This window comes from Paramormyrops kingsleyae, chromosome 1 (assembly GCF_048594095.1).
Source record: "Paramormyrops kingsleyae isolate MSU_618 chromosome 1, PKINGS_0.4, whole genome shotgun sequence".
Classification (NCBI taxonomy): Eukaryota; Metazoa; Chordata; class Actinopteri; order Osteoglossiformes; family Mormyridae; genus Paramormyrops; species Paramormyrops kingsleyae.
Window position 1 is genome coordinate 22,342,987 of NC_132797.1, and position 24,514 is coordinate 22,367,500.

General features: G+C 41.0%; 2 protein-coding genes and 1 long non-coding RNA gene across 5 annotated transcripts in view; 1 reads left to right on the top strand and 2 right to left on the bottom strand.

Moving 5' to 3' along the window:
• The first annotated feature begins 11 nt into the window (after nucleotides 1-11).
• Nucleotides 12-4,650, top strand: LOC140590426 (uncharacterized). 2 transcript variants are annotated; one of them, XR_011991269.1, is made up of 4 exons: nucleotides 12-173; nucleotides 379-533; nucleotides 3,522-3,611; nucleotides 4,437-4,650. It is a non-coding gene; the product is annotated as an uncharacterized lncRNA (long non-coding RNA). The 2 variants fall into 2 exon arrangements; XR_011991264.1 differs by having other exon boundaries at nucleotides 14-533.
• Nucleotides 4,651-5,290: 640 nt separating this feature from the next.
• On the bottom strand, nucleotides 5,291-10,107 carry cdv3 (carnitine deficiency-associated gene expressed in ventricle 3). The gene is made up of 5 exons (XM_023832846.2): nucleotides 9,693-10,107; nucleotides 7,558-7,634; nucleotides 7,336-7,469; nucleotides 7,051-7,213; nucleotides 5,291-6,868 (listed from the first exon to the last, which is right to left on the bottom strand). The coding sequence occupies exons 1-5, from the start codon at nucleotides 9,882-9,884 to the stop codon at nucleotides 6,742-6,744; spliced, it is 693 nt and encodes a 230-aa protein (XP_023688614.1). The 5' UTR covers nucleotides 9,885-10,107; the 3' UTR covers nucleotides 5,291-6,741.
• A 5,908-nt stretch (nucleotides 10,108-16,015) lies between these two features.
• The window catches only part of tmem108 (transmembrane protein 108), a 64,603-nt gene continuing 56,104 nt past the window's right edge, over nucleotides 16,016-24,514 (bottom strand). For both annotated transcript variants that reach the window (XM_023832810.2, XM_023832808.2), the window contains 3 exons: nucleotides 21,097-22,140; nucleotides 20,466-20,620; nucleotides 16,016-17,615 (listed from right to left, as the gene is read on the bottom strand). In XM_023832810.2, the coding sequence (XP_023688578.2) occupies nucleotides 17,496-17,615; nucleotides 20,466-20,620; nucleotides 21,097-22,140 (1,319 nt within the window). In that variant the 3' untranslated portion in view covers nucleotides 16,016-17,495. The remainder of the gene's footprint in view (nucleotides 17,616-20,465; nucleotides 20,621-21,096; nucleotides 22,141-24,514) is intronic.

Sequence of the window (24,514 nt, forward strand, 5' to 3'; positions counted from 1 at the left end):
ACCTAAAAGTACTTAGCAAAATGTTGTATTTAATTTAAGTAAATCATTGACCATGTGTAGCCTATATTTTGGTCTAAATACGCCGTAATTCCTCAAGACTACAGTGAACATTATACTGAACTTAACATTTATTGTTCCAAAACACAGCCTTCGAGTTTGCTCAGTCTATCTTGGTGAGGAGTTCTGTTCAAACACTGACAGAAATACTCAGGAAATTGCTGTACAAGCTGCAATCTCAGACAAAATCTCGAATATAGAATTTATCGAATTGCATGCACGAATTCATCCAGTCACATATGACAAACAGAACCTCAAGCTAGAGCTATTTAGTGAAAAGTGTTGTAACAGCCTGTTTGTGAAAGTCTGTTTATGTACCAGACCTTGGCGTGGTTATAAGGTACAGCCCTACGCTCTCCATGCAGTACAACGGATTTTACTCCTATACAAAGATGAAGAGACCATTGCTGCTGCTCTTGGCCACCCTTCTCGCCTTAGCAGCAGCTGCCCCTCATCCGGACAGAACAAAGAGACAGGTGAGTCATTGATTTTAGGAAATGCCAGTGGATGCGAACAACAGGCAATCGTTTTCGAAGCCGTACAGGCTTCGGATCGGAAACTATAATTATCAAGCCTTTTTACGGTGAAATCAATAAGGTGGAAAATTAGAAATTACCTATAGTATACGTACATTGATTTTTAAATTACATATATTTAAATGTTTTTTTTTTTCATTATGAAGAACATATTTGGAATGGCGTATTACACACAGCTAAGCAAATGGCGACGTCATACAAACTTTTCAGACTTATTTGGGACGCTGATTTAATATTCATCAGTCAGGCCAAAAAAGAAGCGGTTTCATTTAGAATATCAAACGCTGCAGAATCGAATCAAATATTTCTCCGCATTACAGTATGAATGAGGAAAATGTGTATTGAATCAAAAGCAAACTTAGTCAAACCGAAATTAAACCCAAATACTCATGTTATATAATCAAGTTTTTTAACAAACAAATACAAAATTAAATAAACACAAAAATGCTGCTGTCGTTTTGTATAACGAAACATATCGGACCCCCACCCCCCACCAAGAGAAGCTGAAAAACCTCACAACACACTTCAGCAAATAATATAGCATGTTAAATTGGCCTTCCCTGGCTTTAGGAAGGAATGCCTCATCTACTTTGTTATTCAGTGCTAGGGATGATGGAGGGGCATGAATATCCTAGCAGATTCAGGGGCCCCAGCACTTTACAGGGGGCCCTGAATGCAAAATAGAAAATTCTACCATGGGGGACCCATATTTCTTCAGACTGAAAGTGGAAACCCCAGCAGGGGACCTCAAACTTCAGGCTTTGCTCCTGTTTGGAGCACTAATCCAGGTTGTTTTTTGTGTTACCCTACATTAACTGTTTGGCTTCAGCTGTTAATTGATGACAAATTGGATAATTATGATTCTTTCAGGAGTTCTCAGGTTTTACTTTTGGTTGTCCTGTTCTAAAAGTTATGTTTCCATCTCTGTTTGCTCAATTCATCATTACAGAAGTAAAACTTCCAATAATCCACTCAAGTTAATTTGAATCTCAGAAGAATCTTTGATGCCTAAGTAATAAACCACTAGTTACTTAGTATTTACCATATAGAGCCTTATTACATTTCTGCTACAAAATAAAATGTACAAATCTTTCCTAACTGAAAATCTATATTATAATTTGATTAACATTACTTTTTATTTATGTCTTAAATTCTCCCCATTTGACGAGCTTCAAGGACTGCTCAGCAATGTGGGCAGTAAAGTTTGTTTGCAGTTTTTGTTTGAATATGGATCACTGATCCTGCAAGTTCAAAGTCCAGGTTTGTTCAACAGGGCAGCTCCATGCTCCAGACCTGCTCATGCCTGAGACATAAGGCTTTTTAAAGCATGGAGGAGACAGGCCACATTGTGAGGGAGCATTTGCCTTCAGGACAACTCGTGAAGAAGTGAATTAGAGGGGATTTAACTCATGTCATGAGGGCAGTCTCACCTCCCATCTAAACAGGAGCCCTGGATCATTTAATGATGTCAACAGATTGTATCGGCACAGAGTCTGACTGGGCAAATAAAAACTTATAATTTGTGAATGATTCTCCCTTTAAAGGTTCATCATCGTGACGATGCTATGTATCATTTAAAACAAAGCTACTTTCTACTATGTCAATGAATAATAAGACCTTAATTAATCGGAAAATTTGTTTTTATTTGTAATAATTGGCAGGACTTTACAACCATGTAATCCCATCTCACTTACTAACTTGAAGAATATAAACAGATGCAAGTATTATCAGGTTTATTGAGACTGTTGGTCATTCAGTCTCATGAAAAACTGTGTCCACCATTACTCACTTGAAACTACCCTCAAGCATTACCCAGCACAGGCCATATCATGTTTCTTTCCTTTTTTGGCTTCTGATGATGCAGCTCACATATAGAGAAGATAAGTTTGCATTTCGTTCTTACATGCGTGGGATATTGAAACGACATCTGTCTTACATTTCATTTTAACACTGACAAGGCTGAAAGCCTTGAAGTGTGTGTGTGTGTTTTAAGTGCTCAAGGAAGAGGGACATGATATTAATTACAATTGTAAAACTGCAGTTATTCAATTTAGAATACTAAAGTATTAATTTGAATATGACTAGTTTATTTCAGAACCTAAAACACTGCATAAAGTAACTGCCAGTTGCAAAAAATGCTTAGGTAAATATTTTTCTTGCTTACATGGCTTCTGTTTGCTAACTATTCAGGAGGTTAAGGCTCCATAATATGCGATTTGAGATATCCTTCTTGTAGCAGTAGAGAGCGTCCCCCTGTGGCTGAGTGAAAACAATGACAGAAAGCCATGTATATCTGGTACTTTCAAATGTACAACAGCAAATCCCCGCTCAGGGCTGGAACTAGCAACCTGCTTTTCATGAGCTCATTTCACATTTCTTAGTTTGCTTCTCGGTATACCAAACTAATGAAATTTATGTAAGGTGGTGTAAAATAGCAGAGATTTTTATATAAGTTTTTATAACCTGAGCTGCTAGAATGCTCACATTAAACACTGACCTGTATGGTCTAGAGGTGATTCTAGGATTTTTTTAAGGTGGGCCATAAGAAGGGCCATAATTCATACAGAGGAACCAAATTTATCATTTGCCAATGATATATTTTGAATAGGCATGGGTGAGAACTCTGGGGACCAATCAGCTGTCAGGCCTGCCCCTCTATACACCCCTGGTGGAGCAGTAATCACTGAAGATGAAGGGCTTCCCAGCCTTGATGTTTTATGCTCTGGGTTTGATGCGGGTGGATGTTCAAAGACATCTGTCCCCTGGTGATTAAACATGGGCTTCAGCAGATCTTGTTTGCGATGAGCAGGTGAATACTGTTCTCAGGTGGTACCAGGCCTGTGTTTAGCAGTCCTGCTTCCTTCTGCTGTGAATGGGCATGTGACAGAATAATGTTCACGCAATCTGGGTCTCCCCTTCTGCCACTAGGCCCATTTCCTTGGAGATCCATGGAACTGTAGGATGTGCATATCCAGCCTGAATGTTGAAGATTCAGCCCCAGAGGCTAAAATACAAAAGGTCAGTACAGTCGCAGTCTTTTTCCAATTAAAATGAAATCTGCAGACTATTCACAAAATTCACGAATCCCAGACTTTCCTTTAATTCATCCATCTTTCCACCAGTCATTCTGGTCGGGGTAGAAGGGGGCCTGCAGTCTATCCCAGGCAGTACAAGGAAAGGGTTCACCCAGGACAAGATGATGTTCTATGACAGGGTGCATACATGCCCTCACTCCCACACTAGGCAATTTTCAGATGCCAATTTACTTAATACATTTTTGGATTGAGTAACAAAACAACACGGAGACAACATGCAAACTCCACAGGGGTGGAATTCAAACACTCAATCCTAGAGGCGTGTGGCCGCAGTGGCACCCCCCAAATCAGCGTTTCTCAACATAGTCTTTGGGGATCCCCAGACAATCCACATTTTGCTCCCTCCCAGCTTGCAGTACACTTGTGCCAAACAAGAACACCAAATACCTCCTACAGGTGTACTGGGAGCTGGCAGGGAGCAAGAAATGTGGACTGCCTGGGGATTCACGAGGACTGGGCTGAGAAACACATCTAAAATCAACCAAATGTGATTCATCACATAGAACACATCACATCCAGAACATCAGAAAACAATGATCTCACAGTCCTAGGAATAATATTATTTAGTAGGGAATTACACATCTAATTATTCTTTGAGTATTGGGATGAGAAATACTGCCCTAAATGATCATGCCACATGGTCAGCTTTCCTGTCAGGTGTCTCATCTTGTTCACACTGAATAAGAAAACATTCAATTCAATTCAATTCAGGGTCAATTTTTGGCTCTCAAACAGTTGTCCTCCGCAGGTTATAAGGAACCAACCTACAGATGATCAGAACTGGGTTGCAGAGTTCTTGTTTCCCATGGAACAAAAGCCCTCTCCTAATCGTGGATGACTTCGCTGAGACAAGCCATAATCAGCCAGTACACATAGCTGGGTGATTCAACTGAGAACAGAAAAGATGCAACTGGTTGAAAGTACATCACTGGAAAAAAATGCAATATAGATGGTGATACTTCCTTGCTGCGTTTGTATTTTCATAGTCTGTGATCCATTTCTACTGAAGATAACCCTGTAGAGATGTGAGATTTCAATAGTGAGGAGCAGGATGTGATCACATCTCTGACACACATATTACCAGCTGATGAATCCACTTTTGGCAACCATCATCAGGACTAAGACTGATACCTCTACAAAAAGCTGTCCCTGCAACAATTTCAGACAAGACCACCTTTCTCATGGGCTTAACTTGCTTTAGTCATTAACATGTTCAATTTAAGCAAGTTTCCCTGCACTACCGCCGACATTCTCAGTAGTGTTTACATACCACAAATCATTATTGCCTATATTATTTGTTCCCACTGACATGCTATTTTCTTTACTTGGATTTGTCACAGAAATAATGCACTGCTGTCTGGCAAAGTTTAAAAGGACTCAGAGCCACACAACCACCATAAGGCAAAAAAAATGCTAATACCGAACTAGAGTACATCACATCCTCAAAACCGTGCCATCCAGAGTCAGCATGCCACCCAAAAGTGTAGTTCCTCTTGCCAATCCTAATTAAGTTGAACATCCTCAAAAAGCTGCCCCCCCCCCCCTTCAACCCCAGCCCCACACATTGTCATTGGAAGCAGTCAAAATGTAAGGACATCCACACTTCTTTACAACTTTATTATTATATATATATATATTTTTTAATTTCTCAACTGTTGACAGCCTGAATATGTCCCTAATAGACTGTACAGAACAAACTTGCACCACTTGCATAAAATTCAGTGATTAAACATTTTTAAAATAGAATGCGTCTCATAGGCACTTGAGAACATTTGCTTCAGGGAATGACTGGGTAGGTTTCTTTGTAGAATTATCACAAACCCGGAAAAACCCAGTTTTTCCCCCAACCATCAACTCTCTTTGCATCTTTGTTGACCCAAACAGGGTTCTAATATCAGTGGTACTGAGGAGGTCCCCTTCTCAGTTTACCCACCAAATCGTTACCAGCCTAGGGAGACCCTCCAGTGTGCAGATACAGCCACTCCATGAAGAAAGGACAACCTCCATCGCATCATTAGAGCTTCCCTTCTTCAAATAAACAGAAATTGGGCACCAGACCACGACAGACAGGCACAGATTTCAGAACGAGACATTTTAGTAGCGAGTTTGGTTAGAAAAGGCAAGTTTAATGTTAACCAAGGAATCATCAAATAAAGCCGTGAAATAAAGGGAAGAGGGGGTTCAGACACACACCATTTTCCCGCTACTAAAACTTAATATGCTATGCAAAGAAAGTTTAAGGGAAATGCTGTCCAATGCAGATATTACCAAACAACCGACCGAATACCCCGCAAACCACAGAAGGACAAAAAGTACAACTTCCTCTGACTAATTTCCATAGTTTCCTGTATTAAGGCTACTTTTAAAAAGTCTCAGGTGAAGCAGAGCCTTAACCACTTCACTGTGACAGCTGGCAGATTCCCTCTGTGGAAATCTTCTATTCCAGTCTGATGGGCCTGGCGTTGATCGGGGGGGGGGGGGGGGGGGGGTGAATGTGACAGAACCTCACTCCAGTGCAAGCCTGAGGGAGGATGGGCGTCACAGCAAGAGGATGAGCAACCCAGGAAGCCAGGGTCCTCAACAGCGCCCCCACCAGCTGTCTTCAGGCAAGCTTCAGCCCAGGGGCCATGTTAAACAGCATATAGCCAACAGCTGTGTGCAAGTTCGTCCCATACAGCAAACAAAAAAAAAAAGAAAAAAAAAAACAATAATCAGCTGTTGCTGCCATGCTCAGGACTGGCAAGAGTCAAAGGGAGATCGTTCTTGCAATATTGTTTATATGGGTAGGTATAAACTGATATTAGGTCGAGTTCACTCATTGCAGTTGCCCTTGGAGTTGTCATGACGATTGGAAGCCCTTGCCACCAGTGTGTGTGTGCGTGCATGTATGTGTGTGTGTGTGTGTGTGTAGCAGTGTTGACATCAGTGTCTGCGAGAGGCACAGAGTGTGTGCAGTCTGTTTCCGGCACCCTCAGCACTGTTAGGGCAGCAGTACCCATATCTGCAGCACATCCCCGAGGTGGAGCAGGTCCAGGCTGTCCCCACAGGAAGCCCTACTTGTCCCCTAAGACGGCATACTGGTTGTCCAGTTGCAGTTCCTGTGCGGAGGCCCCGCCCACTTCCTCCCTGGCCCGGTACTTGTGCTTCACCACCTCAAAGGTCCTCTCAATCTCTCGGTCCCTGAAGAAAAAGAAAAGGGGAGGGGGTGTCATTTATTACACCTAGGGTCTCAAAGGGAAATCCAGGGGACCAGAGGGTCCTACTACTGTATTAAACAGTCTTTTCAACCCAAAAAATCTTCTTGAAGCAACATAAAAACAATATCCATCATCATTTTCAACGTCATCCAGATGAAGACACACCTTCGTGTCTCGACGTGTTTGGCCGTGGCGGACAGTGAGGGAAACTGGGCGTCGCTGAAGATCTCCGGAGGACCCTTGGACGGCCCCCTCCGATTGGATGTCAGCCGGGCCCCTGGGGGCCGATACACCCCCAGTGGTTTCTGCTCGGGCTCCTCTTCTTCCTCTGTTGGGGGGGGAAATCACAAATCTTAAACCCAACGCAACAAACTAATACCTGCTGTTCTACATTCGGCCAGTTAATCAAATACTCACTTGGAATCACAAAGAAGAGTCTCATTTACTCACCAACAGGGGGTGCCGCAACAGGCACAGCGCTAGACTTGTTCCATGGACCAGAGACTTTGTCTCCACTGACGAGAATGATCTCCCCGTCCTCACCGATCTCATCCTTCTCAAACTCCACTTCCTCCTTGTCATCACTGAACACAAAATACCCAGTAGGGAGAAAACTGAGTCTCACAGGATAATATTGAATGTCAGAGCGTCCCTACTGGATAGGGGACTTACCTTATTTGTAGAGCCTGCAGCCTGAGTCCACTGTAGTCAATTTCTTTCTGCTCAAACTCTTTCCACTCTTCATCCTCCTGGAATAAGACATCAGCAGACTATCACTTCAACAGTGAATACCAACCCTCTACCAACTTGCGTAATTATGAATCATCATTGCTGGAACGAGGCATTAAGATGCCCTGTTTCTCCCCAACAGAAAAGCAGACACCGGGGGCGTCGTAGGACAATCATCTCGATATCTGCGAGAGACAGCAGCCCGTCAACCTGCCGCTCCACTGCCCCTCTATGCACAATTGTTCCAACAAATGCTTGCAATTCTGTTCTGAAAATTGTAAATTATTGTAAAATCATGGCTCTGCATCGTGATAAACATGTAGATAATGAGTCGTTTCAGTCAGATAAAAAAAAAAAAAAAGCTACTTGAATTTCTCTCATAATGAACTTCACAAGATTTTAAAACTGTAATTATGTGCCAGCCACTACTACCAGTTTCCTTAAGATGAGCAATGTCAGTTTGGTCAAAACCTAGGCCCATGACATCCTGCAGTAATACAGCATAATGGCTTTTTCAAAATGCCAGACAACAGTCCTGACAGCACATTTCCCATCCATGTCCTACAGCTGCCAGTTCATCACATTTCCAACAGAAGTAAATTCAATCCAGCTACCTCCACCGCCCCCAAACTTTTATTATTGTGGCACAACCTCTTGTAACTTCAAATAAAACAGCCACACTGTGCAATTCATAATGACATACCTACTTTCCAGAAAGAATAGTATTAAACATAAAACATAGGTGGCAACTGCAAGCCTACATATTCCCAGGCTATCTGGAACATGGATAAACTGGATTGTTCAGCCAAAAAGTAAATCCATTTTTAAGATCTATCACGATTAAATCCAGATTTAAAAAATGCTCTTCAATAAAACTCTGAAATTGAAAACAGACTTTGCTTAAATGATCGTTTTTGTTATACCTCGATGAATTATGCAGCACCAAAACACTTAAGCAAAATGAGTAGAGAGCAAACGATCATTTAATTTATACGAAATGTATTTAACCAAGACAGCAACCTTCTCGGGCCAATGAAACTGACAGCTGCATCGAGAGTACACATTCAAAGTTTCAAACATCCACATCTAATGCGTAGGACATCAAATCAGAATTTTCCATTAATATTGGCTTGTCCACATCCATACAATGAAAAATTAATTGTTTAAAATTTAATACATTAAATAGTAATTACATAGCAATTTAACAAATTACTATTTGATAACTGCATGCAATAGGTTAGCCACCCAGCTAAATGAAACTGCCAGCTGTATGAACTGTGAGATCAAATACGTAACACTCTCTCCAAAGCCTTTTTTAGGAATCCTCACATGGCTCATGCTTCAGGGTTTGGTCCAACAGCGGCCCTGGGTAGAAAAATCACTCGCCGGTCAGTTGCTAACACATTTCTAGCCAAAGTGATTCTACGATCGTGACTGAAACCAAACCCGGGTTTTATTTTAATTCAAGGCGAGCCACGGCAGTGAGATCAGCTGTATAAGACCTCGTCGTTTTTTACGATCACGGCAGTCAGAAAATGTCAGAGGCTTACTGATGCAAACACAGTACATATACTGGGGGCAAAGACCACGGACGGATGATATAAATCGGCGAACGCAAGTAGACGGCCCCATTACATCAATGATTTTCATATGATGAATTTCAGTAGGCCGGCAAATCAGTGACATGCACGTAAAACATGGATGCTGACCAGATTGGCCGTAAATCCTCATCAAGCCCAGCGAATGACAGTACGCTGACATTAAAGTAGCGAAAGAACCGCCTGCAGGAGAACACTGACACAAGACTCCTGTCCGTGCAATTACGGTCCACGATACAGATTGCGGTCGACAGACATTTATAACTTTATAACCGAATTAACCAAGTTTGCTAGACTGACATCCCAACCAGGCCGAATGTTTTTTTTGTAAAAATAACACGCTAGTGAATTTCACACACCACCGAATTGCTTCCAGCTGTTAAGTAGAGTTTGCACGTCTGCCCGATATGCGCCCATCCCGCGCGGGCACGCCAGGCAACGCGTGCTTTGGCGGCGCGTGCTTAGACAGCACCTCCATACCTTCTCCACGTTCGTGTCCGGATTTTCGTTCTTCGTCTTCTCCCTTTCCTTCTTGTTCTTCTTCAAGGCCGCCATCCCCGCAGTCGACGGCGGCTCCTTTCCCTTACCTTTCTCCTTTTTCTTCTTTTTATCGCGCTTGGCAAAAAAATCATCCAGACTCTTCTCTGCACAAGTCGTTGCAACATCCGCCATTTTTCCCTTAAAAATGAAGGACAGCTGCTTAAATGTCACTTTAAACTCTTAAATTACTAAATGCCAATAAAGCCGGATACTGTAATACTCCACATTTAACTCTGAATGCTATTGTAACACGTATAAATAAAAAATAACTGACACTTAGAATGACTGATAATGAACCTTAAGTTCGACTGGCGAGGCGATTGACATGCGCTCTAATATAACCGGATGTACAACCTACCGCGTGTGCGTCTCAAGGTTTGCTCTTGTGTGATTGACAGCTACTGTGGCCAAAAACGACGAGACAAAATTACACGCCGGCCAATAAGAATATCGCGTTTACTGGAGCGGATGTAAAGGCTGGTCGACGCTCAGGCACGAGTCCATCATGCTGCGGATGTGTCGGCTTTTGCTGCTGACTTCTTATTGTAATGTGCAAACTTACATCTGCTGTTGTAACAACGATAAAACAACATAACGATAGTCTCTCATTAAAAATATGTGTTAAATACTGACAATGAATTAAGTCTCAATATAATTCAACATGATTTTAAAATATTAACATTCATTTATATTGCAGGCGCCTTCATTATAGTTTAATGAACATTATAGTCTAGCATGGTCTTAATACTAACTGATGTTTAGCTGCAAAAACATATAAATTAAGTAATGATAAAAAAAAAAACGAGAATGCAGAAATAAAACAGATCCTTGCGTTTTTGACCCAGGGAATTTACATAACTTCCATAGACAAACTGCAGATGGCACCCGTGCACTAATTTGGTTGTAATTTTGGAAACAATTATCTAGTAAATTGGGTAAAGTTTGTCCTAAACATAATAATAATAATAATAATAATAATAATAATAATAATAATAATAAAATAACAATACTGAGTGTTTTAGATTAATAATATAGGGGGCAACAGTCCCACAATCCTATAATGCATAAGCTGTTGGAGGATGTATACACTACCAGTCAAAAGTATTTTTTTCCACAGGTTTTTACCACTTTCCCACTTATTTAATAAACTTCAGATTTTTATTCTTATTAAGCATTGAACAATTGAGTGTAAATAAACTATAAATGAAAATTTAAGTCAAATAGAACAAGTTTCATTTATAACATGAAAAGAGTATGTAGCAGTGCACTATTGCCTATTAACTGGTTGTGTGGTGATGGCATTGTCAAATTCTAGGCTATCCTTTAATTTAAAATATTTAGTGTCCCTTGTAGAAAGAATGCCTTGATTTTTCTCTGCTGTTATAACTGCTAGAGGAGGTTACTTTGATGTGACAATTTCTTGCTAATAAAGCAACTCAAATGGTGAACATACTAAATGTATTTGTTAGCAAATTATATTGAGTGAATTTTAGCAAATGTTAAGTTAGCAAATGTAGAAAATCTCAGTGCGTGCAAAAACCTTTGAGTGTGTATAGCTGATTTTAAGTGGTTTATTTCCACACTGCAAGAGATAGAGAGCCTTAGACACAGATAGAAGAGGGGAACCACATATTGGTGGCAAGCAACTTACCAAAACCTACCAGGCATGTGGGAAGCTAATCTTCAAAAATGCTGTCCTAGGAGGTCATTTGTACAGCACACAATATCTCTTTGTTATATATCTTTGTTGGGCTTCACTCTCTAACTACCTGAGACTGCATTTTGTATTGAGCTGAGTGGTCAAGATTATTATTGAAAACAAATGGTAGCTTTTAACTAGTTGGAGACACTGTCTGTTTATGAGATATCTCCGTTATTACAATATGAATATTTTGTCATTTACTTGTTGTTAAACTGTCACTATATGTGAAACTGATTTTGTTAGATATTAAATAGTTTGATTGTAAACCGCCACACTGCTCTTTTAAAAATACTGTAGTATTCTGTGAATATGCTATAGGTACGATGTTATAGTTATCGCTGCATGTTGACTCTCCTCTTTTGTCCTCCTTTTCTGTTAACCTCATTCAGTATGTGACAACATGACTAATGTATGTGAAATTTTCCATTTTCCATCCATATTATTAAAAATACTATGAGGTGCCACATGCGATTTTCCATTGTGATAGGTGATTCTTTTGTAATTTTGGGGTGTGCTTTGGGTCATTATCTTTCTGAAGAATGAAGGATTGGCCAATCATGGGCTGGTAATCCTGAAGGAATGGCATGTCTTCAAAGTATGCCATACTGGTCAAGATTTTCATGGATTTGTGGAAGATCACAGACTCTTTTACCAGTAAAACAATAAAGACCCTGACAATTCCACCTCCATGCTTGACAGTGGGAACCACATATGCAGACTCTCTTAGCACGTGCTCTTTAGACAGGTGTACTCAAACTTATGGTTAATTTCGATGAGTTTTGTGCTCTCAGAGACTGACTTTGTTTTGGTGTAGTCTTCATACATATCATTTATGAATATTTATGAATCCTTTTTTCTGCACCAAAGAAATGCAGTTTAAATTCTACTTCAGTCTCACTTATAATCTGTCAAATAGCATTTTATGAATGGATTTCATGAACACACACAGAGTGCTTTCTTGACAGCTACAGTAAATAATGAATTACCCTTCATTCTGTTTGTAATGTATTGATCTTGGGTCACTGACTGTGATTCAACAAGCACTAAGAAAATGTTTTTAAGACAGTGTTTCCCGTCCTGGTCTTTGGGGACCCACAGGTCCACATTTTTGCTCCCTCCCAGCTTCCTGCCAAACAGTCCACATTTTTGCTCCAACGAGCAAAAACATGGACTGTTGTGGGTTTGAGAAGAATGGATTGGGAAACACTGTTCTAAGAGAATGTTTATTCAGGTCTGTCCTGGGGTCGGCCACCTAAATGCATAAAGGCCTTTGCTTCTTTGTTATGTGTTTACAAAATGTGAGTAAAGCACTTACTTTCAAACTGAGGAATAAGCCCATTTATCTGAATTTTATGCTGTGATATTGCAATCCTCTGAGTCCTCGTCACTCACCCTTTACAGCCACAGAGGCAGGTCGTCTTACTACATGGTGGTTCAAGAAAACTAGCTGAAGTTACATTTTTTGCATTACACTGCATGGTTTGTAACATACACATAGTATTTGATTCGCCAGGTAACATATAACAGTATATAAAATAAGTGTATTCAAATAATATATGGTACAGTGCTAAAATCTTAGGCAGTCAAAGGAAATGTTTAAAGCTGTATGGGTAGTAAGTGTATATATGCTCAAAACAAAAAAACTGAATTTAATGTTAGAACACATGCAAATTAAGAGTTACACAATAAAAACTAAGAAGAATTTCTTCTGTTCTTTAAAAAGTTACTGATATCTTGTTGGCTGACAAGAAGAATTTCGCTTTGGTTCCCAAACCTCTCCTCAGAAGCACCTCAGCCATTCCATGTATTCATTACATTTCACCGCCAGCTCACTTAATTGATTAAATTAGTATAAACAGCCAACAAAGTACTGATTAGCCAAATAAGGTGGGTAGTAGTAGAGTCAAAAAATACATTGGTGTTTTGGAGGGTCACTGCAAATACTGGGGTTACTTCAGGAAATGTGTTGAAATGGTTAAGCTGACACTTTGACAGACATAATTTATGACCAACAAGAAAAACATTTAAACATCATTTTCTTTGCCTGCCTAAGACTTATAAACAGTACAGTGTGGACCTTGCTTTGGAATGCATAAGACATTTTGGACAATTCTATGCTTCCAACATTGTGGGAACAGTTTGGGCTGTTTTATGTTTCAGCCTGACTGCCCCAGAGCGCAAAGCAAAGTCCATAAAGATATGGTTGGGTGAGTTTGGTGTGAGAGAACTTGACTGGCCTGTACTGATCCCCGATCTCAACCCCGTTGAACACCTTTGGGATTAACTAGAACGGAGATTGTGAGCCAGGCCTTGACATCCAGCATCAGTGCCTGACCTCACAAATGCTCTTTTGGATGAATCGGCAAAAATTCCCATAGACACGCTGCAAAATCTTGTGGACAGACTTCCCAGTAGTGTGTAAGCTGTTATATACCCACAAAGGGGGGACTAATTCCATATAGGTTTCTATGGCTGTCTTTAAAGTTCATGTAGGTGTAATGACCAGTTTTCCCAATACAGTGGAACCCGCTTATAGTGATCACGGTATAGTGATCAACCACTTATATGGATCAAAAAGAATCATTATTATACAAATACTATTTAAATAATTTGCCTATAGTAATCAAGTAGTCCGCTTACAGTGTTCATTTAGGGTCTTTTTATACATAACAACATATGGAAAAAAAATAATTAAGCCTACTTTGCCTTGCGGTAACTCGTCTGCATCTGGTTAGCTACCTGAGGCTAATGCTGCATGCACAGAAAACATGACAGGAAAAAGAAAGTCGTATTCTCTCAGTGACAAATATTGATTCATCGAAGCTTCTGGTAAACTGCCAAAAACTAGCCACCAGGATGCAACGGCGAAAGTACAATAAGCTGTATTTTATATAAAATGTTGTACTTTGTAGAATCGCCGAGCAGGCCGAGGAATCACGGCGGCGGCGAATGAAAATGACGAGAGGTGAACTGACACGAAGTTGTTGTTCGTAAAAGCTAAAGTATCCTTAGAGCACAGGTGTCAGACTCCAGTCCTGGGGGGCCGGAGCCCTGCACATTTTTGGGTTTCCCCTCGTTTAACACACCTGATTCAACTCCTTGTGCTAATTACCACACAGCTGTTGAGCTGAATCATTTGTGGTGGAACAGGGAAAGAACTAAGCTACACTCCAGGACTGCAGTTTGACACCCCTGCCTTAGAGGGACCCCACAACAAACAACAATTACACAAAAACCATGAGTTATAGGGAAACATGGGGAAGTTACGCTAAGGATGGTAAGGCACACACATGGCGGATAATTACACAATGGCTAAGATATGCGAGGATCAGGCAAGAACCGAGTACAACCACAGCTAAAGGCACACACAACACCCGGATCCACAGTACAAGTACTACAAATACAAACAGGGGCTATATACAAGACATACGTGGGGCTATACACACTCTCACGAGGCATGCTGGGACATGCAGATGCTGCCGGCACTACAGTATTATAGCATATTTGAATTATACACAGCTCAATAATTTAATTTGTACGGTACTGTAATTTGAAAAACGTTTGAAACACCTGTACTGTATTTTGAAAATTCTGTAAATAGCAACGCTATCTGTTTTATTACCTTATATTCATGTAACAAACATACAAATGTCAATTAGATGGTAATCTGCCAGACATAAAGAAAAATGAAGAAAAAAAAAAAATCGGTTTTATTGATCAGTTTAGTGATCAGTTTCACCCAAACAGATGTGATTACTAGAAGCAGATTCCACTAGACTTTTGTCCATGTAGGCAGTCAAAGAAAATGATGTTTAAATGATCTTCATGTTGCCGTAAAACTATAACATTGACTGATGAAGTCTGTTAGCTTAACCATTTCAAAACTTCTGCTAAAATCTCCCCAGTATTTGCAGCAACCTTCCAATACACCCATGATTTTTTTTACTTGACCACTAGCATGAAGCCTTCATAAAGCTAATCAATATCTCACTGACTTCCTACATAAATTAATTGATTAAGTGAGCCGGTGGTGAAATGTAACAAATACATGGAATGGCTGGGGTGCCCCTGAGGAGAGGTTTGGGAACTGAAGAGGTGATCATCTAGCCATCCAACAAGATATCAGTAACTTTTTGGAGAACAGAAGAAATTTTTATTCGTTTTTATTGTGTCACTCTTAAGTTGCATGTGTTTTTTTTGTTCTAAGCAAAAATGCACTTACTACCCAAATAAATAGTTTATATCATTGGTTTATATCAAGCAATGCATAATCATATAATAACATAATAATAATCATCCTCATAAGAAAGTGGACCAAACTATGTTACTATTGCTCATCTGTGCTTCTCTGGGGAAAAAAAAGCAACTGCAGGCAATGCATAGAGATTTTGTACTAGATTTGAGCTGCAAACCAATAATCAACACTTTTACTAAACATTTTAGGAAGCTGAAAATGTGCTGGCTTCTACAGAAAGACAGGTAGACAAGTTCCAGAAAACAGTTAAAGTGAAGATTCAATTCTAAGTTTTCAATTCAACAAACAGGACACATCAAGCTCCTCAAAGCTTTTCTATTTTTATTGCTTGGTAGTAAAAAGTACAGTGTTCATACTACGATACAAAAAAGGCTTGCTGTTGGATACATGTGAAATTCTTTCCCAGCATCTCGGGTCTGCAATACATTCCTCCTTTGTCTTTTGTCTGACAATCCAAAAAAAAAAAAAGTTTCATAGACGTCATCTCAAATGCAGAGGCACGTGGGTAAACCTGATCCATAGCATTGTGTCAAGCAAATGGGCAACAAAGAAATGAAAAGAGTAAAATTAAAAAGAAAGGAAATCTGACTGTAATACGAAACTAACGATTTTACTTGTTTTTGTATTTCATTTTTTTTTTTGCCTTTAAAATGATGTTCAGTATTCTCCATGTAAGTACACTCTGACTTCACTAACAACAAGGTAAACCATAGTGCAACACAGTATACTCCTAATCTGAATTACCAGTTCCTCTGAGCAAAAGCCATCCTTGTTATTAGTGCATGAAACACAGTGCTGTTTGTGCCGGTAGTCCGTACACCAGTCAACTCTCTGGGAGCCAAACCCCATAGTAAATATGGGCATAAATATATTATGAAGTCTTTAATTGGTCTGTCTTACATCTCTACCTTTCCTTTCTCATTGCTTCTTGGCACACAATCTTTCCAGGACGGGAAAATGGTTATTTTGGGTCCCTGTTTTCTCACAGTACAGTACAGAGGGTCCCCTGGCTGAGTCAAACCAGTCTTCTCATTTACACAGAGGGTGCTGGAACTCACCACAGGAGCTGAATGCAAAGCCTGGACACAGTCTCCAGGCCAAAAAACATCAGAGCCACGCACATGCACAATGAACAGGAAACTCAACTGATGATGAAAGATACACACACACAAGCACGCACACACCAGAAGACACTAATATAGATAAGTGGTGACAATTTAGGACTGCTTGACAAAGGGACTAAGACATTTTAAACAGTTTGTATGGTGCTCCTCAGACTGGTGACATGGCAAACTACAATAAATCTACATCCTCCATCTGTCATCAATTCCTATGTCAGTTTAAGGCTCTTTCAGATGCACAGCTAGATATTAGTTGCTAGCGCTGCAAAAATCTCTCATGGTTATATACAGAATTCAAGCTCATCAGACGTTTCCTTGGGGAAAAAAAAAAACACTGAAATCTTGACAGACTATTTTCATCCTAGTGCTCAGGTACTTTCTTGGAAAGACAAACCAACAAATGCAGACAATTCGTCTTAAAAATACATCACTCCGTGTCACAATTACGCAGCTGTAAAAAATGTACACCATAAAAATATCCCACACCCTCACAGTACTGTAAATAACATCTTTTTGACTTTTACATCTGTATAATTATATCTTATTTATAAAGACCAGTCTCTCTCAGAGTTTATTATATTTATAAAAACAAGTTTACAACCTTTGCAAAAAGGGAAAGCTCTCCTGGTCGTTCTCTCTCCTTAAGTGGCAAGTGACAGAATCTTCTAGATATCATCTGAGGCCTTTTCCCTGTTGATGAAGAGCGTCTCTTGGCAAAAGGGATTCACCAGCACCACTCCGCTGCTGGTAAAGTCTCCGTTGGGGGGCAGGCAAGCCTCCTGTTCCTGAAAAAACAAGGCACAGCTCAGCGTGGTTCCACTGAGTAGAGCTACAGGAAACCTTACCAACACTTTTCTCAGATAGTACATAAATGTCTTTCAATGTCACAGCGACCTTGTATAAATGTGATGGCAGAATGCCCAAGGGATTATCTATCACTGTTGTGCAGAGGAGATCTTGATTTATTTTCGCTTTAAATGTTAAGTACTTCATACTTAGTCAAGGTTCATCCACTATTTGTAATCTGTCACTTTGACTCACTGACACACACACAGACCTTTAACTCAGTTTCATCATCGTTCTGTGACCCATTAAGCAGTGGGTAGATTATGAAGGAAAATCATGTCATGCCTTGGGCACAGAGCACACACATAGCCACTAAAGAGGCCAGGGGTGCAGATGATAGGGGGGATGGAGGAGTCACGCACCCCCCCTCCCTCCCTCCCAGTTATACAGAGATCCTTGTCCTTGTGAAAAAACAAAACTTTGATAGTAGCATAACTGAATAGGTTGGGTATATTTGAACTAATCAAACTGTGTCAGCCATCACAGTCTATTCACAGCATGTGGTTGGTGCTGGTAGGAGTCCCCTCACATGTGTGCATCCCCAAGGTTGAACACATGGAATCCTACTATCTCCCTTTTACCTCTGTTTCTTGAAAGACAGAGTAAAGTGCACACTTTCCTATTAACTTACACATAGTTTTATTATCCACCTCCACTATGGTGGGTGACATTGCTTGAACAAGAGAGAAGCAGAAAATACCCACAATGCCAGGGTAGACCTGAACTGCCATTTCAGGAAATTCAGGAATGACAAAGAGAGTTTTGTACATGACAGGAAATGCGTGCCAGGGAAATATGTGGCAAAACTTTTTGCAAACAAACTCAGAAAATCAACATTTCCTCAACAGTGAATTTAAGGCACAAAACTGGTAAGGTCTGTTGTAATATGTGTGTAGAACATACTGACATTATGTCCAGAGCTAGCTGACTGATGAACTGTACCACTCTATAACAGCAGAGGGAGCTACAGATTGCTCCAACAACACCAGTTAACAGATTGTTCACTGTCAACAGAGGTTGCTCCCAGACTTTCCAAGCAAGTCTCACGCATTCACCTTAGATCTGAAAGATCCAGGTTTAACTAATGACACCAGACATTCACAGGATTCACAGATTAGCTCCAGTTCATCAATGGTTCATAATCTGACAATGTAAGATGTTACAGCTCACTCTAGTGTTCAGGCAATTCAAGATCTGGAGTCTTTGGGGAGAATCATGGCAGCCACTGTTAGGCTGAAGAAGCAGGTGAGAAATGAACGGTGGGCCAAGATTATGGTTGGGTGGGGAGCCGGGCCTGGTGAAGTTTAAAAGTTCCTCTCTCCATCACAAATGTGTGTGTTTGTGTGTGTGGGTGGGTTATGTAATTATTACATCGTGAGTACCAAATGTCTCCGCAAAGTAATAAAAACCTGTCATTTTGACATTGTGGGGACCATTTTCTTGGTCCCCACATGAAGAACAACAATTTTATAAAAATCTGTGCGATCAAAAAAATAAAAATGTCAAAAGTCTTTTGTTAGGTTACTTATGGTTAAGGTTAGGGCTGGGTAGGGGTTAAGGTTGTCATAGTTGGGATTAGGGATTCCCCCATAGAAATGAATGGACGGTCCCCACAAAGATAAGAATACAAACATAAGAGTGTGTGTGTGTGTGTGTGTGTGTGTGTGTGTGTGTGTGTGTGCACCGGCGCGCACTCGGGCATCCCATCCATTGTGTCTCCTGCATTGTGCCCTGTGTTGCCTGGGATACTGTCCAGCTCATCATGACCATGCAGTGATACAGTACCTGCTATCTGAAGAGCTCTCATCCAGATCAAGCAAAATGGCATATGTGTGTGAGTGATGACTATATAAAGTTTATCTGGATCACTTCTGGGTTTCAATACACTGCAGAAACAAAGGAAGTGACATCATCGCTGTCAGACCTGCCCAAACTATTGACACAATAGTTCATTTATGGGATTACTGACTGCAATGCTCTGCTTCAGGAGTTAAGGTTTACCACTGCAGTGTTTTTGGTGTTTTAGTGTGTCTGCTTCTGAGTCATCCTATCCCATAGTATTTAAAAGGGTAGGATATTCACTGACTCATAGCAGCCTTTTTAAAATAGGCACTGCCAAGTCCTCGTTTTAATGACTCAATAACCCAACGTGGTGGACAAAACAAATTTCTCTCCACAGCAGGGAATGTGGATTAGGCTCTCACAGTGTAACTGCATTAGTGGGTGGATCGAGAGAAAAGAAATTTATTAGATCTCACATTGCCAACGGCTTTTCAAACTCTGACAAAACTAAGCGGGGATCTGAAAGTTAAAGTAGTTCAGTGCAATTACTTCCATAAGCAGTGTCCTTTGAAATACCTTTCTCTTCCAAGAGACAATCACAAGTTTCAGTCAGAAAATCACTTGGCAACTAGAAGTTCTTATGAAACAGCAGGATCACGTGACATAGTAGTTCTCTTCCCATGTATATCTCTGAAAATTCTTAGTGTGCATGCCTACACACGATAAATCTATGACTGTGCATGACTTTTCTGTAACTATGCATCAATATTCCATGTCTATGCATGAGTATTCCATAACTATGCATGAATATCCCTATTCCATGATTATACATGTCAGGACTATACTGTAATGCTATGTAATATAATTCCACACTAAACCCTTCCCACATGAATTTCATGGAAGCAATGAGCATCCCCATAGGTCCCTTTTACTAAGATCATATCTCCACGGATAAGCATCTTGGGTAGATATATGTTTGTTTCGGTTTAAGATCTCCCCTGACCCACCTCAGCCATCTCCAAGGACTGAATATTCCTGGGAAGGTCGACGGCATGCCGGTTGAAGTAGTCCATGGTGATGGTGTCGTTCCAGTAGCTCACGTTGTTCTCCTGAATGGAGGTCTTCTTCTTCCGCTTCATGCAGCAGACTGTCAGGAGTACAGCTGTGTGGATTTTAATGCATGATGGATGTGAAACTTATGTGAAACCTTGGTAAAAACTTATGGTTGACCCACACCATTACCAATAACTCCACAAATGTGTAGTGAAACTAATGTCAGTGATATTACTCAAGATCTCATAAAAGAGTGTAGCAACCACATGATATAATGCAAGCAGTGAGACAGCAGTGAAGCAGGGCAGACTTGGGAGGCTATAGTGAGGTTCCAATGTGGTGAATGAGTTGACAGCCTCTACTATGGAAAATGGCTGAAAATGCCATTGTCGCCATTATTTTTGTAGCTCTGTCTTTAGCTCTGGTGCTGCTAAGTTTCAGTATTGACTAAAGTCACAAGTTAAGTGATAGATTAAGCAGTTTTGTTGCTTTACCATATTAAACTTTAATGTGATTAGGGTAATTAAGATGGGAAGTATTCTACCAGTTCAGCTTTCCTGTTGATCACCAGGGAGATATACTCACAGCAGGATGAGACAGGAACACTGATGGCCAGTATGATCCACACGATGTCCATCTTGCCCAGGCAGATGGTTCTGCTAGTATATGGGGAGTCCAGCCCAGGGCTTGAGTGGTTACCAGGACTTTGGAGAATGTGGGTAGGAACAGGGACCAGCCTGCTGTAGAAGTTGCTAGTGGCTGTGTAGGGAGCTTTGGTGGTACCGTTCGACTGCCTGGGAGGGCTGGAGGCCAAGTCCGTGGGGAACTGGGGCCCGGGGTTTGCGGTGTTGGCCTGTGACCAAGCAAAGTCTGAAGCATTGGCGGCAGACATGCTGGTACTGTTAGTGGAACTGAGTGCTGGAGCACTACTGACAGGGTTTGGGGAAGGCGGTTCGGGACCAGGTGAAGCAGAGAGGGGGGCAGAGGGCAGAGTCGAGGGCAGGGCAGAGGGAGAGGCGGCAGTCTTTGAGGATGGCATTGCCTCGTCTGTCAGGTTCTGTGGTGCAGATGTTTTCTGCTCCTTCACCAGCTCAGACTGAGTGAGATTCTCGGGGGGGATGGAGTCCACCGCCCGAAGGGTGATGACATGAGGCAGCACGAGTTCAGGTGTTGTCCGGGCCAGTTCTTTGAATCTCCGCTGTGACAAGGAGGAAGAGGAGAAGGAAGGGGAAGAGACCAAGGAGAGGGAGGTGGAGGGGTGCAGCTCAGTAGTGAGCAAAAGATGGCTACTGTCTGTGGGCTCCTCCTGGCTGAGTGCTTTAGCTGGCACGACCTGAGCAGGGCTGTGCATCAAGCTAGCCAGATTAGCAGTAGTGGACAAGCTGACATCAATCCCAGCTGTGGCGCCAAGAGTTGCCGTAGGCTGGATCTTGTGCATGATTGGGGGGCTGCTCTGGATGAGCCATTCTCTGCTGCTGGAGCTATCTTCTCCCTCTGCAAAGCCTCCGAAAAAAGCAGCCGATCGACTCTCCATGGATACGGTGACAGATTCCTGAGACGTCCGATTGGGAAGGAGCTCCTGTGACAAGGACACTACTCCCACAGACCCTGCCAGTAGTGTTAAGACACCTGTGAAGAGGATGCAGGCCTTGGTTAGCGTAGGTAAGGTTCCAAACACAAAGCAAGCATGACGCACTTACATACAGTAACAGGAACCAAAGTGTTGGCTGGGAGAAGATTCTTCATCATTTGGAAGGGACAGGCTGGGATATAAAATACATTATTTACTACCTAAATGTATTTCCGCAGTATGCCTTGTATATGTAATAGAAAAATATGAATGACTACATAAAAAGTTAAACAAAAAGATATAGATGGTGCTACTACTGAGACAAACAGATCCCCTACAAACAATGTACACGAACTAAATTTTACTTAAAATGGCCCTGCAAAATAAAACATCTATCCACTCACATATCCATCCATCCATCCATCCATCCATCTTCCAACCATTAATCCAGGTTCTGGGGAGCCTGAATCCTATTTCAGGAAGCACAAGACACATGGCAGGGGACACCCTGGATGGGATGCCAGTCCATCACAGGACACATATTCATATACCAAGGGCAATTTAGGAGACCATTGATCTAAACCAGTGTTTCTGAACCCAGTCCTTGAGGACTCCAGACAGTCCACATATCTGCTCCCTCCCAGCACATATGAACCAAACAATCAAGAATGAACTACACAATTAAGAATGAACCAAACAAGCAAGGACACCAAATACCATGTCCAGGTGTGTTGGGAGCAGGGAGGGAGCAAAAATGTGGAGTCCCTGAGGTTTGATTTGAGAAACACTGATCTAAACTGTATGTTTTTGGGGTTCGGGAGGAAGCCTATGTGACTCTAACATTCATTTTTGGATGTATGGTCAGTTCACTTGGCAACTGATCCTGTAATTCACTGTTATTCATTTGGCTAGCTAATAATTTTTGGCAATAAAAATAATATTAACAAGCTCCTCAGATTGGCATGGTAAAATAAATGTTGCTGAACAAACATTCTTTAAAATTGATTAGTTGGCATTCCAAACCATAGGAAATAACATTCGAGAATAAAGTTAAATAGTTTGTTGCATTCAGAATCTTCCTAGAAACTTTGTAACTGGTTGTGATGACTAAAGTAAAAACCATCTGCCCTTGTTATTGTAAGTGCGGAAAACTGAACTAAAACTTTCTCTGGAAGAGGTAAAGTCGACTAAGGACCTCCAGCAGGGCGTTTAGCAACAGAAACTGTCTGAAAAATGGATTACTTCAGTTTGTTGTCTTAATAATTGTTGAAATGGAGAAGTACAAAAGCCCTGGGACATATTTTTTCATATGTCATTCAGATTACTACACATATAAAACCAAGTGTGCATGAATCAAAATAATAAGTACTGCAATATAATTTAAAAGTTTTAAATGCTAGGTAAACAAGAGCTGAATGGAAAAAAACACTCTTTTGGCAAAAGTACTTAACACAGTAACTTAATAGGTTCCCGGTAGGATTATATTAATATGAATAATTTAATACTATATTACACAGAAAATTGATTAGGTAGGACTTCTAAGTAAGAATAATAGAGGTCCTTATGTAAATATCACTGAGTTTTTAATAACTCAATTGATCCCATTTTGGTGGGGGTTACTGGAGATTAGTTTTCTACTGCTTGGGGGTGTGTTCTCATTGGCGCCCCCTAGTGTTGGATGAGGTGCCCCCTTCTCCCATTCATGACCATCCTCCACCATGATAACAGTGTGACTCTAAGTGCGTGTTGTGGAAAGTAGCTTAGCAGGGGTGTGAAATGAAGCTGCTGGCCTTTGCCTCTTCCTACATGGGGTGTTGGGGTCAAATCCAAAATTGTTTCACTTTTTTTCAGAATCCAGCCAAAAGATGAAGGGCTTGGCACTGATGAAATGTCACCTCTCAGACTTAATGCTGTTTTGCCATGTGGAACAATATGTAATTTCTCATAATTTTGGGATGCTTTAGTGTGTGTGTAGATATATACAGCCCAGGAGAGCTAACTTAACTTAATATCCCTGCTCTTTATACTAATCACCCATCCCCATCCATTTTCTGTATTCAGGGTTGCAGGGGTCCGGAACCTATCCTGAAAGCAACGGGCACAAGGCAGGAAACAACCCAGGATGGGGCACCAACCCGACGCAGGATTATACTAATAGACAAAAAGAAACTACATCCAATGTCTGAAATGTCCAACTGAGAGCCAGCAGCTGGTTATTTGCCCATTACCTCTTTTATGGTCTTATTCATTAAACCTCAGAACTGCCTAATGAACTTAATTGCCCCCACTGTGTTTTTTACATTACATGCTTTATTTAAAGAGGTAGTTTGATTGATTTACAATGGTAAATGAACATGTGGTAAATGGACCAAGTGACTTGATCAGCCTGTTGTGTTTCATTGGTTTACGGGTACGCAGCAGGAGCTGAGGGTG

What these genes read in the sequence shown, in the direction of transcription:
- cdv3 (XM_023832846.2), bottom strand. Translation starts at nt 9,884, where the DNA reads ATGGCGGATGTTGCAACGACTTGTGCAGAGAAGAGTCTGGATGATTTT. An exon ending in CTGCAGGCTCTACAAATAAG is followed by an intron (nt 7,470 to 7,557) that starts GTAAGTCCCCTA and finishes TTTTGTGTTCAG; the next exon opens with TGATGACAAGGAGGAAGTGG. An exon ending in TGTTGCGGCACCCCCTGTTG is followed by an intron (nt 7,214 to 7,335) that starts GTGAGTAAATGA and finishes CCCCCCCAACAG; the next exon opens with AGGAAGAAGAGGAGCCCGAG.